The sequence below is a fragment of the Siphateles boraxobius genome, unplaced genomic scaffold (genome assembly GCF_051911475.1).
Source record: "Siphateles boraxobius isolate OS27281-9 unplaced genomic scaffold, OSU_SipBor_1 53, whole genome shotgun sequence".
Taxonomy (NCBI): domain Eukaryota; kingdom Metazoa; phylum Chordata; class Actinopteri; order Cypriniformes; family Leuciscidae; genus Siphateles; species Siphateles boraxobius.
In genome coordinates this window covers 4,576,902-4,599,983 of record NW_027509175.1, presented here as the reverse complement: position 1 = coordinate 4,599,983, position 23,082 = coordinate 4,576,902, and the positions used below count along the sequence as shown (strand labels likewise).

Genomic DNA, 23,082 nt, shown 5'->3' with positions numbered 1-23,082 from the left:
CGTAGTGCTTTAGAAATAGCGATGAGGCTGGATCCAGACGCAGTGTGGCTTTATTAACAAACTTAGAGAGGAACAGGATTCAAAGACTCAGAAACAGGACTCAAGGATACAGAAATAACCAACGTTAACATCTATCATACATTCATCAACTCACAAAGACAGGGCAGGAACATAGGGCTTAAATAATCAGGGACAAACGAGCTAACAGGATAACAAGGGGGCGTGGGAAAATCAGAAACACCTGGGAAAACTAATGAACAAGACAGGGAACCAAAGAACATGACAGGACACAAACCCACATCGTGACAATACCGTACGTGTGGCCAGTCTGCACAAATACTGATCAATATGCTTATTTGCTTGCGGCCGCTTTAAATGAAGTTTAAAAAAAGATCAAGCATTCGATCTACGTCAGAGCATCAGAGCGTCCACGAATCTTGCACGGCGTCGTTAGCAGAGCGGCGAGAGCGTATTTTGCCGCTCTCGCCGGCGGCGGTGTGAACGTACAGTAAGCCATTACTGTTCCATCTCACGGATCATCTGGGCTGGCAAACTCTAATCGAATTGGCTGATCTCTGGTCAGTTCTTGACATAATAAACTACAAAGTTGACAAACTTCTTGCCAGTAGACAAAAATAGGCAAGACTATCGCAAGCCTGATTCCTGCAAATCGTGTAATGCAAGCCAATCATATTGCAATATTTGAGTGCAATATACATCAGACCAGTGGGCTAGCAGCAACTTTAAGTCCCCCTGGGGTAAAATTTATGCCTTTAAACTCATCTTTGATCACCAAAATGACATATTTAAAAAAATAATCCCAGGGAAAATATTTTCTTCATGCCTTAAAATAGCTGAAATGTAACTCCACACCCTTACGTCATTTAGTCAGATCCATGAATACGCATATTAGTACCCGCCTCCACTCACTCACACCAGCTCAGAGATCCACTTGGTCAACTTTACTGTAGTAAACGCTACACAATGGCAAGTGGAAATACTGGTTTAATTCAGCCATATGTGTTTGAACCAGAAACTAATTCAGAAGAAGTGTGCAAGTGAATTATACAGGCTCGTCAACAAGATCTATCAGAGTGGTAATGCGTTTTATGTATCGCTTTTATGTATCAGACACATAACGGTAATTGATATGATTAGCTTTTTGCTTGACTATGTTATCAAACAGCTAATAATGTGCTGCTAATGTTACACAAACCACGTTCTTGTTCACTGTCTCAGAGTCAGACAGCTGCCCTCAAAAAAACAGCATCCTTAGAAACGTTTTGAACAACAACAATAGTTCATCGTAACATCGTAATATACGCCATATACATAATCCACTCGCTATATTGCTAAATGTACCCAGGTTTTCATATCAACAGAAAAATATACTATGATAACCTGGCTTCTCTTGAGACTCCCCTGCTTCAGAGAATAGTTAATGATATGCTAAAGCCCGCCCACACGTTGACGTGATTGGTTACAACATGTGTGTGATGTAGAGAACAAGGGCGGTTTCTAACTGCGTTTTGGTAAACTGCGTTTTTAAGGAGAAAATATGTATACGAAATATATAAAAACATGTCAGCACTGGTGTTAATTAGGGGTGGCACGATCCACCTTTTTTGCCTCCGATACCGATTCCGATACCTGGGACTCAGTATTGGCCGATACCGATCCGATCCAATACTAAAATAACAATTAAAAAAACAGTGCCAAATTACCTAATAAACTGTATCTGTATGCCTCACTGTGGGGAAGAGACTGGGATTATTATTTTGTTAAAGGCATCAAAGCTTGACTTAAACATTATTTTCCTTACTTTGTAAAACAATACAGACAAAATATGTACTGTATAATTAAAAGACATTTATTCTTAAATTTTAAGCGCAACTTTTTAATGAAGCAGCAACATATGATAGATTGGACAGAATAACTAAGGCTATCAATAAACTGCCATTCCGCAAAAATATTGTAATATGAAAGCCTCCAATTCAGAGCGGCACGAAATACTTATGCGCATCCCGTGCGCAGAACGATGCGCTCGAAGCAACATGGAGTCACGGCGCGTAACGCGTCGCATTGAAAAGCTCAAAGCACAAAAGTAAGATATACATATATTTCTTTATTTATTCATTAGTTTGAGCCTTTTAACAGTTTTAAATTTCAGTTAATGTGCGCGTGAAGAGCAATTATATCACTCTCTACTCCAGTGTTGTGTGCACTGATCAGTTGTGTTGTGATCTAACAGACACCCGGTAGAAAGTAACATGTGAAACTCCAGCACGTTAAAGTCCTTTTATGCAAACCATAGACCTTTATCTACATATCTACAGTATAATAATAGGAACATTGACTCATCTTGGAGAGTGTTTCATCATGTTGACTGTTTTACCCGAGTGCTGTTTGAGTACTGCATGGAGAATGACTGACATCCGCAGCGGAGGGAAGCACTTAGGTGAAGATTAATTTAACGATTTAAATCTGTACCTCACATTAAACTAGGGCTGCAACTAACGATTATTTTGATACTCGATTAATCGGACGATTATTTTTTCAATTAATCGATTAATCGGATAGAAATTAAATTAGATTTTTTTTTTTATTATAACTAAATAAAACCGTAAATCAGGGTATTTATGTGTAAAAGTGTACTTTAAAAAGTGCAAAAGCCACACATTGAGTTTTACTAATATCAATATTTGCATTGTTTTTAATGATAATTGCTGATGGCAAGTTGACAAACATGATTATTGTTAAAAAAATGATATCCAACATATTGTTTTAACACAATTTTTGTTAAAACAAATTTACACAGACATGTTGTTCAGATGTGAATATCTGAACTAAAAACAAACTAAAAACATCTAAAATATATAATTCATTTAATTTTTATTTAAAATTAATTATATATAAGGAATATAAGGATAAAGAATATAATATATATTATATATAATATATAAAAGAATAATATAAGGATAAATTGATTAAATAAATATAGAAAGACTGAAAACAATTGTGTGAATGTAGAGCCGCAGTAGATCGCGTTTGAAAAACAATTAAAACTTAGTAGACAAATGCTATAAAAAGAGAACGGAATGGAGGTAACGTTACCCAGCAAGCTAACAGGCTTGAGTAAAGGACAGGAGAAATTATGCATTAGTGCACAAGCATTCGCTGAAAACCACTGAGTACAGTGACTAAAAAACAATATTTTACTGCTGCTGTTATTAACTGCCTTTATATTTAGTGCTTCGCTTTGTAAAGACCGTTTTAATTTAACCTATTTCTGCGGTAGCGCTATTTTAATCCATCACTTACGTTGCGAGCGAACTGATTGCGCAACCTGATGCTCGAGACAAAATACAGACATCCCAAGATCCCGGAAGTCCCGGGAGTCTCCCGCAAATTGATTGCGGCTCCCTGATGCCCGCGAATTAGTTCAAACTCCCGAAATCTAGAGCGCGCAAGCAAGAGCGCGCATGCGAGACAGAAGAGACTGCTCCAAACCGTGTAGCGCGCGCGCTCGGCAGAGCGCCTGAGGGAGAGAGACCTTGCGTGTGTGTGCGTACCAGTAAACGCTCCCCGTGACGTAAGCAGACCAACTAATCGATAATGACATTCGTTGACAACGATTTTCATAATCGATTATAATCGATTTTATCGATTAGTTGTTGCAGCCCTACATTAAACTATATGTAATGGCTTCAGAAAACTTGGAATATAGTACACGGAAACATTATAGTGCTTTATAATGTTTTTGTGCCTTTTGTGTTGTATAACAATAACATTCGTAGGCTACAATATCGGATCGGATTTGGATGGTCTCGTCTGGCGATACCCGATTCGGCAAATATTGCTAGTATCGGAGCAATACCGATACTGAGTATCGGATCGGCGCACCCCTAGTGTTAATTAATACATTTGCACATGGTTTGCCTTAAAGCATATTACAAACACCACATAGACGTATAAACAACATTAAAAACTAGATTTTTAATTAAAAAAAGCTTAAGTTTTGTAGTTGTGAAATTCTTACCGGTAAATGGTCGTCCACTGCAGTGACGTACTCCACCACTGCTCCTCCACTGTCTACAAGCACCACAGATGTCATGACTCATGCCCCACACTCTGCTGACCCCCAGTGGCAAACTCCAGGACTGCAGCCGGACAGCAGGACAAGACAAAAGACACAAAGTGAAAAAAATATAAAATTATTATTGGCACTCCAAATAAACCATATTTCACAAACATTCATGAACCTCATGTACAGAGCGCAAGCAACCCACTCTCCTGTTCTGTCAGTCTGGTTCAACAGGAAACACACTCTTGCTAAGTAACCGAACACCAAAACAGGAAGCCTGTCTGTGAAACACTGACGCCATGGCAACAAACAACATGCTTTTATTTGTGGAGCTGAAAAGAACTATTACAGCTGCAAAATTCTCCCAGTCCTTCTCAATACACCTTCGTAAAAGAAAGGGAGAGAAACAAGAAACGGCAGCGGGACAGTCTAGCAGCTGAATTATTGAGTGACTTTGCTACGCTCCAGACAGCTAAAGTGATTGGGCGACACAATAAAAAAGCAGCACGCACATGCTCAGACCATTGAAAATAAAAGGGATACTTCTGTGATTATTCACTCGCCCTCATGTTTTTCCAAGGCTGTATGACTTAATTTTATCCGAGAAACACAAAAGCTGAGATTAGGCAGAATGTTCTCGCCATTCTTTTCAATGCAATAAAAGTGAAAGGGGGCAAATGCTGTAAAGCTCAAAAAAGGACAGAAAAAGCACCATAAAAGTATTCCATATATGACTAGCGATGCATTAAAATTCCAGTTGCTGAAAATGATCAGACTAAAATGCCATTTTCGGTTTTCAGAAAGAGAAAATGTGAATAGAAACTATTACTTTAAACATAAGAGAACAAAAACACTGACATTAAGAAACAGCAGAATGCATTTGAAATGCAATACAAAAGGAAATAAACAAAAACTAAACATTTGTCTTGTGAAAAGGCAAAGAACAGCTTGTCGTTTCAGGGTACACAAGGCTTATATTAGCCAAAAGCCACTTTTATTAATATCAATGTTAGTATTCTGTTTACTATTCGCTAGTAGTATTCAGTCAAAAAAAAGCCAAATCTCTATCAGTAATAGTTTTTAAAAGTCATTATATGCATAATACATTGCATAGTTTTTAAAATATTACATTAAAGATTCTCAGAGCATAGCTGTCATAGAAATAATGGCAACAAAACAAAAAAACAATCAAATCACTTAAAAAATGTTAAGCAAATGCTTCAAAATCAATGACTAATATTAAATTTTAATTGTCCCAAATAGCCTATACGTTTTTAGCCAAGATGTTTCATTTCATCACAACATAAGTCTTCTGGAGTCATCGGACAGCTTTGTGCGAGACAAAAAAATCTAAGTTATTTACAACTGTACCCTTCCCCACAGCTCTTAAAACTCATTCATGTTCATGTACACTCAAATAATGGCATGCGTGTTGCCTGTTGTGGTAACCGATTGCGTTGCAAGCCGCATGGGCTACTTTTATGGCGCTTTTTCGTCACCTTTGGAGATCCAACAAATTAGTCTGCATTCAGTTGCATTTTATGAAGAAGAACAGTATGAAAATCCTGCTAAACTCATATGAGCCGGACAGAGTAAATGAAAGAACTGAACTTACACCGTATAACATGTCTCCATGGCACCACGGATGTTTGCTTTTCCTCTCATTTATCGCAAAGAGTAAATAACGAACACCATGGTGATGACAGACACTGAAGATTGTTAAAGTCATCTTATAAATTCCCTGTTCAATTGCTACAGCAACACAGTCACAAGGTCTGCGCAGGGGCGAAGAGGTGTGGTAACTAACCGTGACACACTTCCTCACAGATGCATCTGGATCATGTTATCCGCAAATCACAAAATGACAAGTTTCTTTCAGCTTCCCCATTAGAGCTTTCCCCATAACCGCTGTTAAAGAAAAACTTTTGCTTTAAGCTCATTAAATGTAAAGAAATTACTTCAAATTCCTGCATGCCTACAATCACTCATCATCTTCTGACTGAATAGCTTAATGAGTGTACTTGAAGGGTGTTTCAATTCAACTCAAGCTGTGTTATTAGATAGCATCAAGGAAGTTCAAGCGGTAATTCATCTGTTTCCAACCTATTGTTCCTGGTGCAGCCATGGAATTCCACAGCGTTTCTTTTCCATTCCAAGACGTATCCCAATTTCCAAGGACACATTCTAAGACGTTCCTGGTCCACTTCAGGCATCGCTTCATGTCCTTGCAAAATCTCCACATTCCAACAAACTGACTCAACAGAAGACAGCCACATTCCCCACAGCACCATCAGGGAAAGACTGAGTAAGGACCGAATCAGAGAAGTGCACGTAGTCTGCACCGTAGCATTTGGCACACTATTGCTTTCGTTTCCCGTCTTGTTCACACCTGTTCCTCTATGTCTTCATTCTTTAATGGCGCTGTATCTTTCTCTTCTCAGTCGTTCACTCTGTCAAGCTCACATCTCAAGGGTGAGGCAGCATTTGTAAGTTCGACTCAGCATTCTGTGAGGCAGGATCACATGGTCTGAGCTTTCCGAACAGGCATCACATGACCAGGGCACAACGCTGCTTTTGTGTCCTCAACAGACTCTCCAGTGATGCAACGTCCCACCTTTAGAAACACACACACACGCAGTGGATGCCAAAATCAAGCCTCCACCCAAAAGTCCTCCAGATGCAACGAATTATTTCTCAATGAGAATCTCGCCTCTGTCAAAACACGTCACCTAACTGACAAAAACCCACTTCTGTTTTTACTAGATTCAGTTCAACTCTGTAGCCATATAGCCTTCTTCCATGGGATACAAGAAGAGATATTTTAAACCATGGTTATGCTGCTCTTAACCATAAAATAAAAGCCTACAATGACAAAGAGCCTTCAAGCCCTATAAAAGTATGACTGCATTATATTCAGAGTCTTAAGTCAAAATCTGCTGAAGGGTAATAATGCAACAACCGTTTTAAAAGGTGCTTCACTATTGTGTACAACAGGATCTGCATTTTCATGGATTGAAATAAAAGATTGTTGTTATAAGAGAAGAGACAATAAAAACAACTGTGCCTCAAAACCATAAATAAACCAAAAAAATAGTTTTTCAAAAGTCAACAAATTTGTGACAGCTGAATGTAACATTTTTGACAAACCAAACATGTTAGTGTCTGAGTAACATGTATTTTATTTAAGCCACAAAATAAACTTCATTACGTAAAAATAAGTATGCTAAAAGCATTTCAAATGTCTCCAGCACATTTCATAATAACGGTGACATCATGCACATTATGAGTTTAGTCTACAAAAAGTGTTTAGTGTTTCTTTACAAAGTGACATCGCCAACTACTGGCCTGGCGTGCATAACACAGCATTTATAGTCATTTTCGCAGATTTAAAATAAATTAAATTTACATTTATTCATATTAAAATTACAGAAGATGTTCTCTTTTTTGCTGTTTGATTAACATTAATAACACAGACAACAGCAGGTTTATTAGGCTGCAGTCACTTTAAGATGGACATCCAATATACTCGTGCGTTTTCTTTCTGAACTGTTACGTTCACAAAGATGGGAATTTTGACACACAAGTATGTGTATTAAACAAACAAAGAGTTAATTACTCACGTGCGCATATAGTGAAAAGAGTTGCAGTGTTCCCTACAGGATTTTGTGAAACTGTGGTGGGTGAACCTCTGTACGGTATTGAGAATCAAACCCGCTGAGCCAACGCTATCTCACAATTATGACTAGGGCTGGGTAATGTTCCAAATCTTTCGATCCGGTGCCAATTTCGATACCTCAGTTTCGATACCAGTTCCTAACGATACTTTTTTCGATACCAATTTTATGAAATCCATTTTAACAAGATTACATAACACATTACCTCAGAAAAACTTTGGTTTTACTTTTTCAGTTTGACTCATCCTCCTTTTAGCCAGTGCAAAAAGGAACAAAAAAAGCACAAAGGGACAAAACCATTTTTATAAAGAGCTCATGCTCACCAAAGCTGATTTTTTTAAAATAAAAAATACAGTAATACTTGTAATATTGTGAAATAGTATTACAATTTAAAATCTTTTTGAATTTGAATTTGAATTTATTTAAAAATTTAATTTATTGAAATTAATTGAATTCAAAGCTGAATTTTCAAAATCATTACTTCAGTGTCACATGACCCTTCAGAAATATGAAAACAGTTTGCTGCTTAATATTTTGGAAACTATGATACATTTTTTCATGATTCCTTGATGAATAAAAAAAAATCTAAAGAACAGCATGTATTTAAAAACGAAATTATTTTGTAACATTACACATGTTTTAATGTCACTTTTGATAACTTTAATGCATCCTATTCCTTACTGAAAAAAAATTCTGACTAACCCACACATTTTTGAACGGCAGTGTACATTCAGTAAGTTATTATTTATTGCAATATAAACACTGTCTGTCAGAGTGATCAACACGGTATCTCTTCATTTACCAGTCGAAGACGGAGCAACTTTTATGTTTACTCCGTGCACTGTCAAGGTCTTCATCATATTTGTCATGGTACCAGTCTTTGCAGCAATTATTTTACCCGCAAATAGTGCATCGCGCGCTGTTGGCATCGAGCCTGGAGAAATGTACCCACACTTTTGATCGATTTTTCCACATCTTTAAGGTATTGTGTGTGTGTGCTCGCGTCTCATATGATATGAATATGATATGAGCGTCGCGTGGACGTGGGGAGTTTGTGCGTGCACACGCGCGTCTCATATGAGTATGTGCACGGAGAGTTCCGCGCGTCTTGTGTGTGTAGAGTTTAAGTGTATGTGCATTTCCTATGTATTTGTTTGAGCACTGACGTTGACGAGTTAACTCCTTAGGTATCGAAATCTGGAACCGAAAAACATGTCATTTTTCGGTACTCGATAGTATCGAGGCAATTCGATCGGTACCTAAAAAGTATCGAACTCGGTACCTAATTAGGGCTTTCCTCCGTGTGCAGCACAGAGAGCGAGATTTGGTCATAATTATGAGGGACCGAGTTAAAAATAAATTTTAACTATTGATCCCTAACTCCCTCGTCCCTAGGAGGGCTGAACAAAGTGGACCTGCAATCCGGATGAAACTAACAGCAGCGTTTCGACGGCATTGCGACAACTCATCTCCAAAACAGCAATATAAAATGGCCTCGCCCCGCTTATTAAGTATTCTCGGGGGAGGGGTTTATGTAAATAATGGGATATGCTGATGTCAGCAACTCCGGAGGAATGTCGTGTAGTACAAAACCGGCTGTTTGCTGTAGTCCTTAGAAATTGAATTTTTTAAAGAAAATATCTCCCTTTGCTTTGAACTTTGAGCGCTGTAACATTGCAGATCTGTTTATGCTCAAACAGCAACATTACACACTAGCTAAAGTTAGAAAAGTGAAATCATGTTTTACCACCCCTTTAAAACAATCAGTGGATGGTGAGCGGGTGCGGTTTTGAAAATTGGTCAAAAAACGTTGGTGCGGATGGATGGCGGACGGATGATGAGTTTTATGATGCGGTTGCGGATGAAATAATAGCCCATCCGCGCATCTCTAATACTAATGGAATGTTATTATGTGTCATGGAACATGGTCTGATTTGCTCCATCTTTTGATAAGTTTTGTTTAGAAAACCTTGAATCCATGTAAGACACAATGTCATTAGACATAATCCATGTCATTAGACACAATGTGCACACATGTGCAGGCCAATGTTTTTTTTGCGGTGATGACAATGACAAGCTCAGACCCGCGGTAGGCATCACGTGACCGCAGTATTGTGGTAGCCCATACTCACAACAAATTCGTACAAGTGATTAAAAGGTGGCTAATTTGTACGATTTGACTAAATTAGGGATGCTCCGATTGATCAGACGCCGATCATGATCGGGCGATATTGGCTAAAAATAGATTGATCGGCGAACCCCAAAAGCGCCGATCAAAAAAGCCGATCACGTGACAAACTACTCGCGCGACTTTTTCCCACCTGCATGCGTGGCGCACGGGCACACTACAGCAGAGTGGAGCTTGGCAGTGGCAACATGAGTTCTCCTTCACCGGAACGAATAGGGAGTATCCCAACGGATTGAAGCGCGCGTCCGAGGGAAGACCATGCACCGCGCGAGCCACAACAGAACGCGGTATCTGCGCCACTGATCGATGCGGCAGCGAGCACTTTGATCACTTGATAAAAAAAACAAAAAACTTTTCAGCGCTAGATTGCCTCTTATTTAACAAATGAACAAAATGAATGCTCTGAGTTAACTGGAGATGTTTTTATTTATTTGTATTGGTACATTCGTGCCGTGAGATGTTTCAAAAGTGGTGGTGGTATTTTATTTTTTTTGATCTGACGTAGTTGGTTCCTCAACTACATCAGATTCAGATTATTTTATTTAATGCCATGTCAGCATTCAAAGCTATTTTCATGGCAAAAATTCAATTATAAAAATACAAATATCATATAAATACAATAAAACAAAACAAGACGTAATTTGATACAATATATATTTTTAAATGAACATATGATTAAATATCCAAAACATTTTCAGGCATAATCTCATTAAATATGTCCTTTAATGAAGTAACTTCATAAAAGAGCATTCTGCTCAACTACATCAGACGTTCATAATAATAACAGAAAAAAACTTGCCATAGTTTTGTCCTTTTATCAGTAGCACGTTTTGGTGTAACAAGTTGTACATTTTGTTGCCAATTAGTAAATGTAGTGGGTGTATTAAGAGGCTACAATTTCCAAGTGTCAGACAAAGACATAAAATTAGCCATATGCAATACATGTCGTGCTGAAATCCCTCGAGGTGGAATACACCAACGGCATTTTAATACAACCAACATGATTAGGCATCTTCGAACACGCCATACAGCAGCTGCATATGCAGAGCATGAGAGACTAAACCAGCCGACGCAAACATCCCCATCCCTCAATCAGCTGACTGTGAGTGATGCCTTTAAACGACGTGAACCATACAGCCGGGATAGTAAGAGATGGAAAGACATCACGTCCAGTATCATGGAATTCATTGCCTCGACGAACAACCTCTATCCATTGTGGAGGATAAAGGGTTCCGGCGCCTGCTAACCTGCCTTGATCCACGATACGACCCCCCAGGCAGGAAATATCTAACTGATGTGTGTCTCCCCGCATTGTACAAATCCGTGCACACACACATTGACAAGCTTCTGAATGATAGCGTACATATTAGCTTCACAAGCGATATATGGAGTGCAGACGCCTGTCCAATGTCCCTGCTAAGCTTAACAGCGCACTTTATTGACTCAAACTTCAAAAGACACAACATTGTGCTACACTGTCAGGATTTCACGGGGTCACATTCTGCAGAGGCTTTGGTGAACGCATTTACCGGCATGTTTCAGTCATGGGGGATCCAAAAAGAGAAAATCCACGCAATTGTAACCGACAATGCCAAAAAACATGCAGAAAGCAATGAGAGATGCAGATTTCCCTGGCCTGCCGTGTATGGCTGACACTCTCCAGCTTGCTGTGCATGAGGGGGTATTGTCCCAGTTTTGGATATCACAGCCTCAGGGAGACGCATAGTTGGGCACTTTAAACATTCGCCGTTGGCTTACAGCCGGCTGGAAAATGTACAAAAGCAACTCGGCCAGCCTATTAAAAAACTTCGCCAGGATGTGTTCACTCGATGGAACAGTACATTGTACATGCTCCAGAGTCTATTAGAGCAGAAATTGGCGCTAGCAGCATATGCTGTAGAATACGAACTGCCATGCACGTTTACAATTCACCAGTGGAAATTAATCGAAAATATGATCTCCATCCTTGCCCCGTTTGAAGAGCTGACACAGCAAATCAGCTCCTCAACTGCGTCAGCTGCGGAAGTGATTCCGTGTATAAGAGCTCTCATCTGACTCATGGAGAAGACGGAGTCTGACCATGGCGTGAAAACATCAAAAACAGTGCTACTGGAAGCTGAAAACCGGTTTTCAGCTGAAAACTGATTCAGTGTTTTCTTTTTGTCGTCATGATTTAATTGTTTAAGTTAAAACAATATTTATTTTAGGCCTATTTTATGTTTTTTATTTATATTATTCTGTTTTTCTCTGTTGACACTGTCAGAAATGCTGCAGGTGTGTGAACATTTTATATGAATCCAGATTCTGTTGTTGATCTGTTTCCACGTTAAACCCATGATTTTTTTTATTTATTTTTTACGGGTCACAGACACTCGTAAGTTAAATTTTGTCTTTCGAAAATTAACCAAAATGAGCATTCTGACACAAATGGATGTGTGGATGTGTGCATGGCATGTCACTCTAATTGATTTTACATAGTTTTCAATTTTTACATCTATTTCATTTCTGGTACAAAGACAGATACTTTCCAGAAGCACTCAAACCAACTGTGCATGATCTGTTTCGGGAAGCCGTTGGAGCCCATTGCAGCACTGAACTGCCAAGCAGCGTGGAGGTGCCCGGTTCCAGCAGGTCAACAGACAAAAGCCCACCAGCTTGCTCTTTACAGGCAATGTTTGCTGAACTGGTGGAGGAGGATACAGGACAAACTGATGAGGAAATCACAATAGTCTCGCAGGTCAACCAATATCTAGCAGAGCCCGTAATGTCACACAGTGGACATCCACTTGCTTATTGGCAGGCGAATAAAGGCCGTTTCGCAGCATTTGCACAGGCAGCAAGAGCATATCTTTGTTCACCGTGCACAAGTGTGGATAGTGAGCGACTATTTAGCACGGCTGCAAACGTTATTGATGACAAAAGAAACCGTCTGACATCAAAAAATGCAGAGATGCTCATAGTCATCAAGAGAAACTTGCCTTTAGTTTATGATTGAGACCTGAATGATTTTGTCCTTTGTGAGGCCAAGCAAGTTTTCGTTTGAAACATTTTGTGGCCAATTGTTTAATTTTATTACATTAAAAAACACTACATTTTACAAGTAGCCTGGGCCTAAATGTGACCTCATCCTATCCCAAGTTAATGTGGGTTGGTAACTATCTGCTTGGCCTCCTTTTGTTTCTCTGCCTTGTTATTTATGAAGGATGGAATTGGCTTACAGTAGCTAATCTAGCTATACATTATTTTATTTTTTGGATCTGATGTAGTTAGTTCCTCAACTACATCCATTGTAGTCTGCCTGACCCCTCTTTGTTTTGAAAAATTTTACTCTGCCTTATTTGGAAAAGATGGCATACAGTAGCCTTATGTTATCTTGCTTTCTAAATACAATCAAATAAACATTGGTGGTTCTTTAAGATTTTCTTGACTCTAGCATATTTCTACTGACAAAAGATTCCCATTCCCCTGCCATTCTGTGATCGGCAATCGGCAGATCATGATTTTGGTGATCGGTAATCGGTGATCAGCCCCAAAAATGCTGATCGGAGCATCACTAAATGTGAGTGTACAAGGCTGCAAGCAGTTTTTGCCAACACTTGTTTTTCCCTCAATTTTTCATGAGCTGAACTCAAAGATCTAAGACTTTTTCTATTTACACAAAAGGCCTATTTCTCTCAAATATTGTTCACAAATCTGTCTAAATCTGTGTTAGTGAGCACTCCTTAGCCGAGATAATCCATCCACCTCACAGGCGTGGCATATCAAGATGCTGATTAGACAGCATGAGTATTGCACAGGTGTGCCTTAGGCTGGCCACAATAAAAGGCCACTCTAAAATGTGCAGTTTTACTGTATTGGGGGGTCAGGGGGGTCCGAAAACCAGTCAGTATCTGGTGTGACCACCATTTGCCTCACGCAGTTCAACATCTCCTTTGCATAGAGTTGATCAGGTTGTTGATTGAGGCCTGTGGAATGTTGGTCCAATCCTCTTCAATGGCTGTGCGAAGTTGCTGGATATTGGCAGGACCTGGAACACACTGTTGTACAGATCCTTGCAACATGGGGTCGTGCATTATCATGCTGCAACATGAAGTGATGGTCGTGGATGAATGGCACGACAATGGGCCCCGGGATCATGTTAAGGTATCTCTGTGTATTCAAAATGCCATATATAAAATGCACCTGAGTTTGTTTGCCCATAACATACGCCTACCCATACCATAACCCAAATGCCACCAAACCGCCGTGAGCAAACCGCTCACCCACATGACACCATACACTCTGTCTGCCATCTGCCCTGAACAGTGAAAACAGGGATTCACCCGTGAAGAGAACACTTCTCCAAAGTGCCAGACGCCATCGAATGTGAGCATTTGCCCAGTCAAGTCGCTTACGACGATGAGGACGACGAGCATGCAGATGAGCTTTCCTGAGAATGTTTCTGACATTTTGTGCAGAAATTCTTTGTTAATGCAAACCGATTGTTGCAGCAGTTGTCCGGGTGGCTGGTCTCAGACGATCTTGGAGATGAAGATGCTGGATTTGGAGGTCCTGGGCTGGTGTGGTTACACGAGGTCTGCGGTTGTGAGGATTTAGACAGATTAGACAGAAATAGGCCTTTTGTGTACATAGAGTTCAATCTATGAGTTCAGCTCATGAAAAATGGGGGCAAAAACAAAATTGTTACGTTTATAAATTAATTATTCCGTAGCAGATTTTGACTCATCTCGTTTTGTGTTCCATGTGTAGATCATACAGCTCAAGAACGACATGAGTTTTGGGCAAATAATGAGAGAATTTGTATTGTTGGGTGTATTGTTTCTTTAAATGTTCATGAAATCCAACAAAAAAACAAACTGCTCCTAGGACAAAAATAATATGGCAATTTTAATAAAAATGGCAGTTACATTTATAAATAACGACTCAGAACAGAATCACACACAAAAGTGCATATGACAAACAGGAGAAACTGTGCATGAGTCACTGGGGTTCAAATATTTGAGCCAAAAACACAGCAAATGTTGACTGACCTTGCGCAAAATTGGTTCACAAAGCAGACAAATTTCCCTGCATTCAAAAGTGGTATTTGATTACTAAAAATTATAAAGGTAGGTTGTGTTCAGGGAATGGTCGCATTTCCTTCCACAGTCCACCACAGCAGTGCACAGAATCCATTGCAGCCATCTGGTAAGGGATGTGTGTGAGCAAGTTAAACTACAGTGAATACAATAATATTCACTCTAGGGCTGGGCGATATGGCCTAAAAAAAAATCCCCGATTTTTTCACAAAAAATCAGATTTACTATTTAAATCGATTTTTTTCTCTCCCTACTTAAAATCAATCTGCATACGACAAAGAAATTGTTCAAAACAAGTTTTAACTTTATTTTGTTTTAATATTCCCTTCTGGGATTTGATCTCCAAAGTGCAATCAGAAACAAGCCAAAAAGACAAGAGGACAGGCCCTGTCTTTGAAAACAATGAAAATGTAACATAAAATAAAATGGGGGACTTGGGATTGGGGGGATGTGTAAAAAAACAAAAAACTTGCATCAAATTATTTGGTAACTAAACATAATTTTATTAAGTTTACTGGTATGCTACTGTTTTTATTATAGCCTAACACAAATTTCACAATTTCAACTTCAATTTGATTCTGATCTTGATTCAATATAAATTCCTTTGGATAAATAGGTACAGTAGATACGTTAATGTGTTAATTGTTCTCAATTAAAAAAAAAAAAAAATCACCTAATGCTGTAAACATACAGAGAGCCCTGTCAGTTGGTATTAAAGGTTAAAACTAACTCAAATTAAATAATGCATTTTTTATAATTACTATACTATACCTTACTATACTATTTTAATGATATAGGTAAAAATATTATAAATGTGTAATATAGTCATCATATTTAGCAAAATACTACTCTCTATAGCAATTATTTTAAGTCCAACTAACATGCGTGCTATGGGTCATTAAAAGCCATCCTGAGGTAAATGTACCGTTACGTGGTGCATATGTTGTTCTCCAGCTGTTTTATGGACATCTTTCCGCGGTTGAAAAACAGTGATCGATCGATTTTATTACATCTCGGTAAGTTGGAAGTGAAGAGTTACAGATGATCGGTTTACGTGCTGCTTGAACTGAGATCTGCCTTCTTTCACGTCACATTTACAAGTGCCAAAACGGTGTTTATTGTTTGAATTTCATAATAAAATTGACAGAATCTGAGAGATGAGAATCTGTTTCATATCGATAGTAACCTGCTCTGTCTTGTCTGTCGGTGTCAGTGTCCTCTTTGCTTCGCGATTTTTCTCTGCGTGAGAAAATGGATGTGTGGCGTGGAAGCGTATAGAAAGTGACAGAATTGCGTCTCTCACAGTGAACTCGTGAGAGTTCGCAGCCCTGCAGATTCAGCTTGTAAATGTTTTCGAAGGGTATGCTTCTGGTGCCGCGATCTTGCTCATTTGCCATGTTGTTTGTGTATCTCTATCATGGCAAGCGCTGAGCTCGGTCGGAACTACGGGAGCCCAGATGGGTGCGTCGGCGGTTCTTAAAGAGAAAACCGATTTTCATTAAAAAAAAATCGGCGTAAACTACACATTCGAGTTAATCGATAAAATCGATTTATCGCCCAGCCCTAATTCACTCCTTGGGCCTTTTCATGTTTTACACCATAGTGGCCTTAATATGTTTCAGTTTTTTTTTTATCTGATTAATCAGAAATATCATAATGTCAAAGTGACAATCTAAAGTAATTTTTTTTTTAAAAATTGAAAATAATATTTAAAAAAATATTGGCGCACTCGCTTCATTTTTCCTCGTTGCTGCACGTTTTGCCGATGAGCCAAACAACTCAAAACTACTTTAACGATGAACTTTCTTAAAGGGTCCCTATTATGGATTTTTTAAAATGGCCTTTCATGTAGTGCGTAACAGCTCTAGGTGAATGAAAACATTCTGCAAAGTTTTAAATCTGAAAGTGCACCGTATAAAGTTATTGTCTTTCAAAAGTAGGAGTTGACTCTGAGTCAATGAAATGAATCGTATTTCAAACGAGTCATAAGCCGTTTCGTCGTGACGTCAAGACGATACATTAGCATATTGCCTGCTCACTTATTGCACAAGCAGACACCAGGTAAAACTTGAACCTCAAACCTAAAAAAAAAAGTCATGTGGACACTGGATAGCATCATGTCGAGAAGACGCTGTGCTCTACAATGTGAAGGTAGGCTAAAGACAGTTGTTTTTTTTTCACTGCCCAAGGACGAGCATGTGAAGAATCAGTGGTTAAAATTAATCTTTACCACGATACCACAGCAGTATAATCCTAAACTTTTGCTGTTTTCCCTTTATTTTACAGACGACTGCTTCTCAAATCTCGGAGTTCAGTGCAGGATTCGCAAACCGCTTGCTCTTGAAAGATTGTGTTTCAAAATACTTAGTTTTGAGTTTATATTGTGTAGGTCTCCTGCTAACTGGTTAACTCACATTATTATTGTCTTACTGAAATACTTCTGCTAATCAGCTGTGGGCCACTATTAGCTAAAACTGTGTCTATTAATACAGATTGTCTGAAAGATTAAGCATGGAGCAAGATTTGTTTTACCAACTTTAAAGATGAACTGAACTGAAAAAAAATCAACGTTGATATGTTGTTTATGACAATTAAAAGTAATTTACATTAAACATTTTAACTAAAAATATCAATATAGCTTTTTTTAAGCAGCACAAAAAATGCGTTTGTTACGCTGGCAATTTCGATGACGTCACTGGCATGGTAGGACCCGCGAAGGTATATAGGCAACAGCTGCAAGTCGTATATACACACGAAAATTAGTAATTTTAATGGCATGAGTTACGCATTTGAGCATGTGAGAGACAGGCCAGTAGTATCTGACTACCACCACATGGAGGACGACCAGTTTCAGGCTCCACACATACAGTACAGGATTGTTTGGGGGGAAGTGTGTGGGCGCGGGCGCTGCCGGAGCATGGACACTGCACCGGAGTCAATCTGTTGAAGAGAGGTCAACCTGGAACATTTATTGATCGGCAAAAATGCATCACCATGCACCGTTCATTTCGAATGCTGTGCGGTGAGAGAGATGTGTTGGAGGTGGCTATGCTATCTCTAAGGGATGTCCGAGCTGGGACGCTGGAGCTCCCCAAAAGTAGTTGGTATGTAACAGTGTATTTTACGAATTGGCTACTGGGCTAGGCTAGCCTAACTTATATCCTTTTCTCCGACTGTTAAGGTTAACAGCATATCGGCAGTGCGTGCCCACCAATGAGTGTAAGTTTGTGTGCTTATGTTATAACGTTAATTAACCTAATAAGCTGCTAGGAGCATCCATTCCGGCTATAGCGGGTCATGACAGTTGAGTATGGCAACGGCAGCTTTACCGCGAGTGGGCGTGGTTACAGCGCAGCCAGCGGACACGCCCCCAGCGTTTGAGAGCAGAGACTACTGCTCATTTTTTTCAAGATTTTGATAGCTTATTTTATGTACTTGCCGGCTTTCTTTATCATTCAAATTTGGCTGGGTGGCTAATAACTAATTTTTCTGTGATATGAAAACTCAGAACACATACTTAATTTTGACTTTACAGGGACTTTAATGTTACATCAGTCATTCACGCTAGAGCTCGGCTAATGTGTGCACTGTTATTGATACAGTTTCCACATGTTCACCGCAATAAATTAGAAAAATACTCGGTAAATAAATATGTACAAGTAAAACAATCGGTTTATTGATGGACATGCCCTGGTTAATGTTGATGGTAAGGAATTACAGTTGCATAATGTAGGCTACCTCAAACTGAGTAGTGTATCACAAAGAAACGTCCTGCTTGAGTCGTCTTTGCGATGGAGGTTCGGGTTGAATGAATAGTTCTTCTGTTTCCTCTTCGGATTTGCGCTCAGATTTATATGGTAAAATCGACATCATTGTTCGTTACTGTGTTTACTAGTTTACACATGAGTTTACGGTGTGGGAAGCCTCAGGACAAGCAGAGCTGACATAGTTATTGGAAATGGGCGTTTTTGTTTTTGACGCTGTCTGGCCAATCAGAGCAGAGTAGCTTTGAGAATCATTGAAAATGTGGTGTGCAAATGTATATTATGAGAAAATTAAACAGTTTTTTGAAATTTTATGCATGTAAACCTGTTGTAGGAGACTCCAAAACAACATTAGAAAACTTTAAAATGGCATAATAGGGACACTTTAATCGACCATTGATAAGTTTTATTGATTAATTCTTATCGACAATTAATCAATCATCGATCGTAATCGTTAGCTTCCTTAATTTAAATGATCACTGGTGCAGGCATTTAACAATATAAATTATATAGTTAAATGGAGATCACTAGTCAAGGGATCCAAAATGACAAAGTCCAATCATCAAGAAAAAAAAACTCCACAAAAAAAACTGAAAAACAGGGGAATAGATACGAGAAGATCAGTCAGGTAAATCAATAATTAAGAAATGGAAACACGATGGTACAGCTTTAAAACTATCTGACTAACAATGCCATGTAATGGCAACTCCAAGCGAGCAAAGGCTTCACATGAAATAATTCTGGTTCCAAAGAGCACTGAACCACACCCAGCTTATTGATCTCCAAGCATCTGGAAAAGCAGGGAAACCCAGTTTGATGCCATCTTAATTTTTAAGTCAACATGAAATCCACATGATGTTTACCCTAGTTAATTTCTTTGCATGAAGAAAGTCAAATTCAGTTAACATTCATGAGTTTATTATTCACGTTGCTTCCATGACAACATAATATGTCATCTGCTATGCCTATTTGCATTTAAACATCCCCATATGATAAAGTCCAAATCAGTTTACTGGAACAGATTCTATAGCAGGAAAAAACAAAAGAGTTAAATTCAATGAAAGCACAAACAGAAACTCACCCTACTCAAGGGGATTCAATCTGCAACCCTGCAATGACCGCGCACAGGACATAATCCATCGCACACACACACATGCTTTTACGCTCCACCCTCATATGAATTAACCTTCCCAATCTTTGACCTGTCCTTGCATGCTCTTTTGTCTCAATTACCAACTTTCATTAGCTTTAAGAAAATGTATCATCATACTGTGCTATAGAGGAAGCACATGTTGGAGATGTAATTCCCAATGGGGCAAAGAAATCTGCTCCTTTCAAAGACCTTTTCGCTTGAATTCAGCAACCGTTGAGGTAGATCAAAGTCCGCTGTTGTTGACTTCAGCACTTCCCTCCACTCTCAGCAGTCTAAATTAAGCGTTTTCAATCTTTTAAATGCCACAAATATGATTATCCTCGTGCAAAGGAACCCCAACTTAAATAATTTAAAAGATATCCATATAGTTTGTTGTATAAAGACCCAATTTATACTGTAAAAAAATGTCTATATTATTTTCAAAAGTATTTTCTTTTCTATTTAATTACATTATTGCATTTTCACTTCTCGTCATACTGTTATAGCTATTTATTCATTCGTTTTAATTCAGATTGTATACTTCTTTTAATTTAATGTTTATTTGTTTAAATTTAACTTTCTTTTTTTCCACTTTTCTGAAAACATTTCTACGGACGGACCCCCTATAAACCCCTTTTGGACCCCATAGGGTCCCTGGTCCAAATGTAAAGGTCAGTGACCTTGCCAGGATAATCGATCAAACCTACGAAGAAAAGTCTGTGGCATAATTTCAAATAAAAAGTAATATTTCATATGAGATCTTATCAGAGTTTTGCATTTCACTGTAACAGTTACATGCCAGCAAATACAATCCTGACATTTACCATGAGAGTGAGTGTTAAATCAGTGTTTACAACAGTGACTAACACAAAGCCCTGATCCTGCTGTACTCTCTCCAAATAAGTGGGCGTTACAATATAAACATGTAAGGAACTGAGATAACACTGGTGTGTGGTATTTCCTTCAAATGAAACCCATAATTTATAGTAACTGTTATTCGTTTGCTCTTTAAGAAATAAAAACAGCCTTCGAGCATAAACCTTGTGAACAGTTGATCATCTGACATTATTGCAATAGTAACTTACCAAACCAGCGATACATTTCAATGCTGAAAAGGTTATTTTTTTAAACACTTTACTTCCATAAAAAGCTTAATCTTAGTAGGAAACCAGAGATATGAACACCGAAGCGAAACGTTAAGAAATGGTTAGTTGTCAACTCTCTGCTAGCATTTAGCTTAGCCAGCCAGCAAATACGACACAGAGGAGCTCACAACAGAAGAAATATAGGCACTTTCAAACAAATAATCGGTAAAACATTTGTACACATGCCAGAGTTACTCTTTATACTGTAAAGCGAAACTAACTAGCATCGTAATATGCCTCAACAGATTCGTTACATAGAGCTAAGCTAATATAACCGCATAGTCCCTGCTAATGCTTCTTCGGCGTATGGACAGCGTAAAAGTAGATTTCTTACCTTGAAACGCTGATTTTCCAAATGAAACCCACTCTCTGAACTTGTTTGGTTTACACAGGTATAAGAAACTGAGTTTGGTGGCTGTGGTGGGTTAGAGCCCGTCACACTGTGGCCGTTAGCGGCTAAGCTTTAACACACCTGATCACCACATACACGGGTCTAAACAGACTCACTGAACTACACTGACTGTGACGGGCCTCTAACACAAGACCTACTAGTCCAAGTCAAATCAGTCCCTTACACTGATCGAGCAGAGAGGACATGGAGGGTTTGCGTTTGCAGACAGAAGATCCAGGTCAGAGTCATGATGTAGTAGAATGACAACGAGAGAGAGGGAGAGAGAGAGGGAGCGAAAGGGAGAAAGATGCATAAATGATCAATATAGTCAGAGAGTCGGAGACTATATCAATGTTGCACCCATTTTTCATAATGTCTTGACAAATGTCTGTTTTATATTATATAGGCATATATTTATTATTTTTTATCTTATTATTATTTATTAATCAGCTACTTATTTTAAAATGTTTTAGAAAAAAATAAAAATAAACTAATAAAACAGGAACGTTTTTATGGTAATAATACCCTCAAACCAAAATTATTATTGAATAAATGTAGGCCTATATTTGGACCGGAAAACGAAAGTAAAAGTCACTGTAAATGGGAATTTAAAAAAGGAACTGACTGACATTATAAATCAATAGTGAAATACTTCATAATATAATCATTCCATATTTTCCCAGATTGTCAGAAGCTGGTAAAATGCAGATGTTACTAGGGGAGGTTGTAGGCAAAATTAATAGGCGAGTCTTTAATCATCATAGGAGTAAAAACTTAAATTTGTTGGGTTCATTGTGGGTATGGGACAATATGCCGTCAGTTTAAAGCAGCTTGTAGAAAATATATAGATAAACTTGGTCTTGTTTGAGTTCAATTAGAGAACCCAATTATCAACTTCATTCATATCTCGCCTGCATATGGTCTTCAACTAAAAATACATAACCTATATAATATGTAGCGCCCTCTGCTGTTTGACTTCTGAACTTAATACTGACAAAACCAAAATTTGATTGGTATTCTACATAATTCATTTGAAGATATTTTATGTGGGCAACGGTGTTTTATATCATTATGTGTAGCTATACAGAAAAGAAACATAATAGTCTATTTAAAAAGTTTTTAATTCAAAATGTTATGTTTCCAGTAGTGATGTTTTGACAGTTTAATGATTGTCTGATCATTGAATGTCTGTATTTGTTTTTCTTTTCATTCTTTCACCACTGTACAGTGAATGATTGAAAGAGAGACCAGGTAGCTATAGACCTTTATTTGTAAGAGACAAGTCTAATATTTATAAAAACTGCATCTATAATAATTATACAATGATGAAGTACTGTATCACACCTGTCAATATTTGAAGAGTTTTAATCAGTTTTCCAAAATACATTGATTCGAGAAACAAAAGGAGGAACAACACAAGCTTATGAGAACCTCTGGCAGTGAAAGGGTGTGGATGTGACAAATACAGCACTGATTATCTGAAAAAAAGAAAAAGAAAACATGATTTCAGACTCATTGAACAAGCAAATCTGTATGATATATTGTATTTTAAAAATATATATTTGCTAATAGGTAAGCTGGAGGAACTGAGCATATTTATTTTATAACAACATTTTTATTTAAAGT

At 38.3% G+C, this 23,082-nt stretch overlaps 1 protein-coding gene across 5 annotated transcripts in view; it reads right to left on the bottom strand.

Moving 5' to 3' along the window:
- Nucleotides 1-21,719, bottom strand: part of elf2b (E74-like factor 2b (ets domain transcription factor)) — a 38,184-nt gene extending 16,465 nt beyond the window's left edge. The window contains exons 1-2 of one of the 5 annotated variants that reach the window (XM_077205101.1): nt 21,400-21,719; nt 4,040-4,160 (exon numbers count right to left, since the gene is read on the bottom strand). In XM_077205101.1, coding sequence (XP_077061216.1) covers nt 4,040-4,114 — 75 coding nt within the window. In that variant the 5' untranslated portion in view covers nt 4,115-4,160; nt 21,400-21,719. Of the gene's footprint in view, nt 1-4,039; nt 4,161-5,699; nt 6,815-21,399 lie in introns of those variants that run through there. The other 4 variants (XM_077205105.1, XM_077205102.1, XM_077205103.1 and 1 more) reach the window with 4 other exon arrangements.
- Nucleotides 21,720-23,082: the final 1,363 nt, after the last annotated feature.